Genomic DNA, 8,839 nt, shown 5'->3' with positions numbered 1-8,839 from the left:
GTATTCAATATATAAAGTAAAAAAATAATTAATTAGACTTTGTTAATAGATAAAACATCATAATATGAGGAGTGGAGAATATGAATATCCATCAATACTCAAATCTAATCAAATGGAAAATTGCAGTCCAACAAGTATAAACCAAAGGGTTCCACTTTATAAATTCAAAAGGAACACGAATCACTAAAAGTGGCACTTTTCCTACCGACATTTCTTTATTTCATAATCCTAATTCCTACACCAACCACTTTTTGTTTTAAAAAAATATATAATAAAAATATCACAACTAACTATTTGTTTCCAAACAATCTACTACACTATTAATTTTTTTTTATGGTGATATGCAATGCAAATTTAAATTAGTTAAGCTAGTAAATTTACTATTTTCTTATTGATTTTTTACTGACAAATGTTTAGTGACTTTTTCACAAATATTTTGATTGAATTAGTATGGAAAGAAAAGAACTAGTAATAGGTTCTCTTACTACAAACTTTTACCTAGTTATGATGTCAAATAAGAAAAACAATAACAAGAAGCACAACGGCTAAACAAGTGAAAAATAAGAAAGGTTCACTAAAAAATAAATTGTGGGGAGACTTTGTTTCGTCTTATTGATGTGTGGTGAAATTGACCTCAAGACCTAAAATTAGATCAAAGTGATTGGTTTATAAAACAGAACATTTTCGTCCATTTAAAGGAAGTGGTAACTGACGAGGGCCGTGTGGATGTGGTGGAGTGGTTAGTATTTATTTATTTTTAATCAGAAGTCTCGATTTTAGCAGGTTCCTCTGGGTATGAAATAATTTTTTGTTAGAAAACACTTTACCTCCCAATATGAGATTTTTCAACATGAATTCAAATTTAATCGAATTTTAATATTAATATCGAACCTACACTTACCATTCCTACACTTAAATGTTTGAAAAGTTTTTATAGAATCACTTTAAACAATGTGAAAAACGTACAAAGCCCCCCGCCACGTCCCAATTCCCTTGGGTCAAAGGCCCCTCCCCCCCCCCCCCCCCACCCTTCAAGAGATTACATGCATATTAGTCAATATTAACTACTCCATTTGTGCCATGAAAATCTTATTTGTATTACAAGAACTTATATAAAAGTATATGGTCAAAACCACATAAGCTAATAATCTAATTTTCATTTCTTTTAAATATATAATAAAAGTTTAGCATATGATTCAATAATGTAATTTAATACGCATAAAATAAAAATAAAAAATATTAAAGTTGGACTTTTGAGGCTAGAAGAGGGGTGAGTGGTCTATTTCAAGTTACCACCCACACAAAACATCCATAGCCCACATGCCTTTGTTTTTCCAATAAATACACCTCTTATCTTTCTAATTCTTTGCCAACACACAAATTAAACTATTCTACTATGGCTCTAAAGAAAGCAACTCAAACAGCAGCTCTTAAACAAATCTTGAAAAAATGTTCTAGCTTTGGAAAAAATGAAAATGGGCTACCAAATGATGTCCCAAAAGGACATTTTGTGGTATATGTGGGAGAAAATAGGAGTAGATATATTATTCCAATTTCTTGGTTGACACATCCTCAATTTCAAACTTTGCTTCAAAGGGCTGAAGAAGAGTTTGGATTTAATCATGATGTGGGAATTACTATTCCTTGTCATGAACATGATTTCTGCTCTCTTATTTCTAACTTTTGATCGGGTCGATGCACTAAAATCTCGCTATGCACGGAAATTCGAGAAGGGGAGAGGAGATCTAGCAAATCAAAGTGGATTTGCTGATAAAAATAAAATAATTGTGAATATTAGAAATTTTGTATATTGGTTTTCATGTACTCTTATTGTTTTCGTCTGTGGTGTTGTTTGTTTATACCCGTCGAAAATTCTTGTTTATGAGAATCAAATTCCAAAAATATTTCTTTTATTGTTTTTTATTTTTATTTTTTTAGCTTTTTCCAAGAAGTCATTCTTAACCTAAAAAATTATTGTTTATAACATTTTCTCAAATATGGAAATATATTGCAATTACAAAAAATAATTTTATTCATGAAGATTGTGAGTATAAATTTTGTTTGTTTTTCTTGATTGTTCTTTTCTAAGATTTTTCTGTGATTCAAGGATAGTTAATAGTGTATTTTTCTGGATTAGGATGATTTTGGACTTCCTTGAGATTTATTTTACCTCTATAAAAAGGATTTTGTGAAATCTTATTGAAGTGTTTGATTGTCGAGAAGAGTTTGATCACCTGTTGGTCTCTTTATTTGGTTGACCAAAGAAAATTAAAAAGATTATTAATACATAAAAGAAAAACAGAAGACCTGCTCAAAATTGACTAAAACCAGTACTCACCTTTGTTTTTGTTATATATATGAGTGGATAATTGAGTGTTCAAATTAATTAATTAATTAATAATCAAGATAAACAATGACGAATGCATTGTGAACTTCTCTGAATTATTAGTTGGACCAAGTGGACAAGTTCAGACAATGAGAATAATGAATTTATGAACTCAGTAAAAAAATAAAATCTTATTTTACTTTAAAAAGAATAATGAATAAAAAATTAAAGGATCTTTGTTTGAATAAATTAAACTCCATTTCTCAAACAATTTGGTGAAAGTGTAGATAAAGTTTGCTTGTTTAGTTTTATGTTTTTCCTATAACCATGTATTTAGTATTTACTAGCTGATTAATTCAAATTCATGTTACTATAATTCATTTAAAGGGAAAAAATACTTTCTTCTAATAAGAGTTTCTATGTTCTCTGTATTCAAAACCCAAAATCACTAAATAAGAATTGAAGAATATATAATTGCAACAAATTTTCCCAAGTACAAAAATCTACTTTAATTACAAAAAAAACAAAAATATGATTCTTTTTAATTTATATTATTGTGAGTATAAATATATATATTCTCTTGATTCTTTTCTTCAAAATTTATTCCGTAATTCAAAAATTGTTAGTGATATATTTCTCAACCTAGAATATTTGAAATTTATTTGAATTTCTGACTCCGTCATCACTAACCTCAATTAGTGATTAAAAAAATAAAAACCAGCAATAGTGAAAACACATTCTCTTGTAGCACATGGTTGTAGGACCAGAATGAGTATATGCCTAAACATTCCAATCACTAGATTTTGTATTAAAAAACACAAATTATCTCCTAGAACTGTTAGTTGAAGACAAAGTTTGATTGTAATGGGGACAAAGGTGCACATGCAAATAGTGTAATTAACAAAAAGGCAATAACATCTTTCTTCATTTTTTTATTTTAAAAAAGTAAGATTAAGTTTAATATATAATAAGATAAATTAAATGTAGAATCGATTTTGTATTGATTTGAAACTAAATGGAATAATCTGTCATGCTTTTGGATTATCATATGGAAAATTTGAAGGCACAATAGCCCCCTAAAACTGTTACTTAATTCACACAACTAATTACTACTACTATATGGTTTGCTATTGCCTGTTCAAACTCTTTATACTTTGTCATAGAATCTTTTTATTACTTTCTCCGTTTCAAAATATTTATCATATTTTTTATTTATATACTTCTTAGAAAAATATTAATTAAGAAAGATGTTTGACTAGTTCATTTAATTGCCTTGAACTTTTAAAATAGTAAGTATTATGAGATGGAGGAAATATTAAGTAACTACTCCTTTCGTCTCAAATTATTTATAGTAATTTCTACAAATTATTTCTCAAATTATCCACAAACCTCGATAGCATACTTGTTCTTCTTTTCTTCTTGAATCTGAAATTTATTTGATGATTGAATTGCTGGGATAATTTATCAAAAAAAATTTTCATGAAGTCCTACATTAGATGATAAAACGCTTTTTAATAAAAATTGACTTTTTATCTAAGAGAATTCGAATTCGAAATTTCTAATTAACAATAAAAAAAAAATACTTACCTCTTTATCATAAACCTGAGTGATTATATAAAAATCTGCGATTCAATCTTTAATTGCGTCCAATCATTTGGGTAGTTATAAAAATAAATGAGTAGTAACATAGCGGGTACCACCTAAGTTGTATTCAGTTGGCCATTGGCTAGTGGGCGACCGACCATATTGACATTTGTTGATAGTTAGGCTGCTCGAATTAAAATTGAAAAAATGGCGATGCGTGTCAAATACGTATTCTATCACCTTATTAATTAGGTGGGTCAATACGTAGTAGTACATCATTTAAATTAAAATGTACTTGGTCTTGATGATTCATAGCAATGGGCAAGAAGTTTTTGCATGATCCGTTTGCCTCAAAGTTCTGGCATAATGGAAATAAGTTGTCGCAGGAAAGGCATATTTAAGTTGATAAGGTAAGATATTTTTTCGACAGACAGCAGGATCGATCTTTCGTTATTTTTAGTAGTGATTGTACGTAGGAAGGACACAGGTGGGCACGGAAACCTAGACAATATATTTTCCTGCTCATATGTGGAGTATATCTTTTCCTCCTCCCTGCAGGTGGGCTTCCCTGATTTTGCATGTTCTCTCTATTTTTTTGTACCACATAATTTGCTATGCCTGACCAGCCTAGTTTAATTGTCTTGTGACAAAATAGTACTGTACTAACTAATATATGTCTATAGTATTGGCTTCTTATTTATTGAAAAAATAATAAAATATTGTTGTTGTCATCAATATCGATTATAGGAGTGTATACATATTCTACTTATATAATGCTCGAAAATATATAGCATGTACACTGAACCAACTCATGTAATGGAAAAGCACAATACCCTTCTTTATGATTGTGAGCGTGCTCTATCATCTATGCTCGGGAACTTCAGTACATCATGAACTTTTTAGGTCATAAACTACGATTTTCACATGCCTGACCCATGACTCACCAATATCCCGGGGTCTTGAGGTATTTGGGCCACAAAATGTTGGACAACTTATAACTCACGTTTTTGTTTGTAGAGTCTAGGAGATCCAAGTGTTGTTAACCATATAAGGAAGTCATGAGATAAGTTCAAAAATATGCGTTTGTGCCAAGGTATATTAATAGGGGTGGTGTGTTAGGCTCTTTGCTGAATCACATGCAGGTGAAAGTGGTCCAATTTTTTTTATTTTTTTCTTTTGTGGCCAATTAATCACTAGATAAGGAGAACATGTCAACTGCTGAATAGGCTGTGATCACGGGTGGAGCTAGGTGGGGTTTAAGGATTCGGTCGAATTCAGTCGCTTTTTTGTAGATCTTGTATTTGTACTAAAAAAATGAATAAATATATATGTATGTTAACTTGTTAATCCCTAACAATATTGATTGATGACTCAGTGGCAAGAAAGAAGTCATGGAAATGCTTTCCACACTAATGTTGTAGATTTGAATCCCACTATCAATAAAATATTCTTTTTTTTAAAGGAAGCATGTTTTACAATATTTTCCTTTTTTGTCCTAAAATTTGAAATTTCTAAACTTTTGATCTTGGCCCCACCTTTGGTTGTGACTAATATTAAGTCATTATACCAAAAATAATCTTTAACGGTAATTAATTAACAATAATAGTTTAATTGCCGTTAAATTTATTTTTTAGACATAATTAACACTCCTTGTAAATGTCCTTAAAATGTATAACAACATTTAAGTTAATAACAATTAGCTAATATTGATAAAAGCTTTAATACTCTTTATTGATATGCATATTTATTGTCATTAAAAGATATTTTTGTCAGTAGTGTGTAAAGCCTTCTTGAGCATGTCAGTTATGCCTAAATATTCAAACTTTTCTTTGTTAGATCTGCTTCAGGTTGCACTATAATATTAATGAAAAGATATAGTATTCTAAACCGTCATTACACGAGTCTGGAATCAAAAGGGCAACTAAATTATTTATCAAATTAAAGGAAAACAAATTTTAACGCTGTTAAAATTAGGATTTCCGCCGCAAGGCGCGGAAACCCATGAGCCTTACAAGGCACAACAACTTTTAGCCTTGTAAGGCTCAGCCGTTACAAGGCTCAAGGCTGTCAGCGCCTTGCAGGTGATTTATAAAAATAAAATTGGTTTTTCCCTCAGATTTGCAATTAATATATATTTAGTTGTTCGTCAATATTAGATCCCCAACTTATAAACCAATATCAACACGATTCCTTTTTTTTTGTTTTTGGACAATGGTGGTGTCCCCCGCCAAGTTGCAGACTATTCCACCTCCAATGTTTTTCCGATATAACAATAAGTTTTTTTCTTATTTTAAAACCATCATTGAATTCAAAACTAATATTTGAGTCTGGAAATTAGACGTAAGTCATGTTTTGGGTAAGAGAGATACATTTGAATTGAAAACTAATATTTGAGCCATTCCTTGTAGTTATTATTATTGTGTCCAATATAGATCTGACACTAAATATAATTTTTGTCACTAAAAGTAAATAATTAGTGACGAATTTCATGTTATAGCTAATAATATTGTTATTAATGTGTTGTTTGAGGAAGAAATTGTAATGAGAAATTGGAAATGTGGCAACCATTGGAGCTTTAATGTGCACTAAGAAAAAAGTTGCACTTCAATAGATAGTGATCTTTTCAATGATGGTTTTAAAATAAGAAAAAAACTTATTGTTATATCGGAAAAACATTGGAGGTGGAATAGTCTGCAAGTTGGCGGGGGACACCACCATTGTCCAAAAACAAAAAAAGGAATCATGTTGATATTGGTTTATAAGTTGGGGATCTAATATTGATGGACAACTAAATATATATTAATTGCAGATCTGAGGGAGAAATCAATTTTTTTTTTTTTTTTATAAATCACCTACAATTGCGCCTTGTAAGGTTCAGGGCGGCTGAGCCTTACAAGGTTAAAAGTTGTTGCGCCTTGTAAGGCTCATGGGTTTCTGCGCTTTGCGATAGAAACCCTAATTTTAACAACGTTAAAATTTGTTGCCCTTTTGGTTTGATTAATAATTTAGTTCCGCTTTTGGAATTTTCAAAAAATTGTATTGCCCTTTTGGTTCCGGACTCGTCATTACACATTCCCTACACAAAAATAATTTAGCACGAGAAGTACTAGATATCTCCGTTTCACTTTGTTTGACATTTTAAATAAAATGATATATTTTATATTTTTCTGATGAAAAACTTTTGTAGTTATGCAAATGCTATAAAATGTTTGAAATGAGGATTATTCATAGTTTTCACGTAATTTATGCAAAATTCATTGTTTTTTTTTTTAAATAGGATGATGTTCGCGGTCCATCAATTTTGATATCTTGAAAAAACACATTATCTTAGTAGTAAAGTTTTTTAGTCATATAAATATTATGTTATATTTAAAATCGTAAGACATTCTACACGTTTTTTTCCCTTTGTTAAACTATGTCAAATCAAAACAAAGTGAAATAAAAGAAGTTATATAAATATTTTTAAATTTAAAAGACAACTTATTCAATAGAATAAGAAGAGCAAAAAGAAAATACAGACAGGGGTTGGACATTGGGGGGTGGGGGGATGGTGAGTGGTCTATTTCTTGTGCCTTTAGAACAGGCCCTCACATATTTTGAATCTAATTATAAAAATATTATTTTAAAAAAATTATTTCCATGTTTTAAAAAAAAAAATCCTTTAACTAATAAAAAAATTGAAATAGTTAATTTTTTGTTAAGCTCATTTTTATCAATTAAACTAGAGTAACTTCATGTACTATTTTAATTGAAAAATAGCATTAAGAAGAAAAAATAAATAAATTACTTTCCACCTTTTTATCAGTTAAAGAGATTTTAAAATTAAAAAAAAAACATGTAAATATTTCTTTAAAAATAATACTCACTATCTTCTCTTTTTTGTTCCCCTTTTGATTCTCTTGGAAATTTTTGGAGTTTTTTTTTTTTTTTTATGGAGTAAATTGACAATGGCATGTCTCCACATATAAACCTTGCATGCGAATAATGGTGGCAAATGAAAAGTTTGAAATAACCGAATCAATAAATGAGTTATTATTTAATTTTATTTTAAAATTTAATTAGATAAAGATAATTGGGTTAAGATAAACTAAATAAAGAGTTATAATCTAATTGATCATCCAAGTACTCTTAACCAATTTTAAATTTTCTTATAAATCATTTAAACGCCCAATAAAATAAATAAAATTTTCTTATTATTATAAGTATAACTAAATATAATATATCAAATAAAAAGTTATTTAAATATTTTAATAGTTTTTTATAGCCCAAAGCAATTCTATTTCAGATAAATTAAATTTGAATCGATCATGATAGATTGAGTGGATAAATAGACGAATTTGATGAATCATATTTCTCATGAATTAGTTTTGTCACCACTACATTTGACCCTGTCAAGAAGTTATCTGCAACAACATAAAGCTAGCTGACAAATGATAAAAGACCTGCAAAAAAACACTAGACATGAAATCCGAGATTAAAATGAGTACCAAATGAAATATGTCTTCAGCTTTGATGACAAGTTATATATGAACAATTCATGCTTTCCCACAGAGCTGCATATAGGGATGTGCAACTTTAGCATTAATGGTTACTATCTTTTGACCTTTAGCCTTAGTATTTTACACTTCACAATGACTTTGAGTTCATACATGATACAACACACATTATATAACATGTCAAAACTTAAAGTAAGAAGCATATTCCTCTTAATTTTTCTTTATGTTGCACTTGTATAGTTCTTTTCATGTTAGTTATTATTGTTTCTATTTTACAAACGTTCTGTAAAGTTACATTATTTGTCTTGTCGTGTCAAATTATTGAAGAAGTCATATATTTGTTTTATAAGCATTTTATTATTGGTTAAACCAAAAATCGAATCATTAAGGACCAAAATTAATAAACCAAAAATCGATAAAAAAAATATCTTAT

General features: G+C 29.1%; 1 protein-coding gene across 1 annotated transcript; it reads left to right on the top strand.

Moving 5' to 3' along the window:
* The first annotated feature begins 1,357 nt into the window (after positions 1-1,357).
* On the top strand, positions 1,358-1,886 carry LOC125848339 (auxin-responsive protein SAUR50-like). The gene has a single exon (XM_049528189.1). It carries the CDS (start codon positions 1,397-1,399, stop codon positions 1,685-1,687), a length of 291 nt encoding a protein of 96 aa, XP_049384146.1. The 5' UTR covers positions 1,358-1,396; the 3' UTR covers positions 1,688-1,886.
* Positions 1,887-8,839: the final 6,953 nt, after the last annotated feature.

This window comes from Solanum stenotomum, chromosome 12, assembly GCF_019186545.1.
Source record: "Solanum stenotomum isolate F172 chromosome 12, ASM1918654v1, whole genome shotgun sequence".
NCBI lineage: Eukaryota > Viridiplantae > Streptophyta > Magnoliopsida > Solanales > Solanaceae > Solanum > Solanum stenotomum.
Note: the sequence above shows the minus strand (reverse complement) of the source record. Positions and strands in the feature narration are given on the sequence as shown.

What these genes read in the sequence shown, in the direction of transcription:
- LOC125848339 (XM_049528189.1), top strand. Translation starts at nt 1,397, where the DNA reads ATGGCTCTAAAGAAAGCAACTCAAACAGCAGCTCTTAAACAAATCTTG.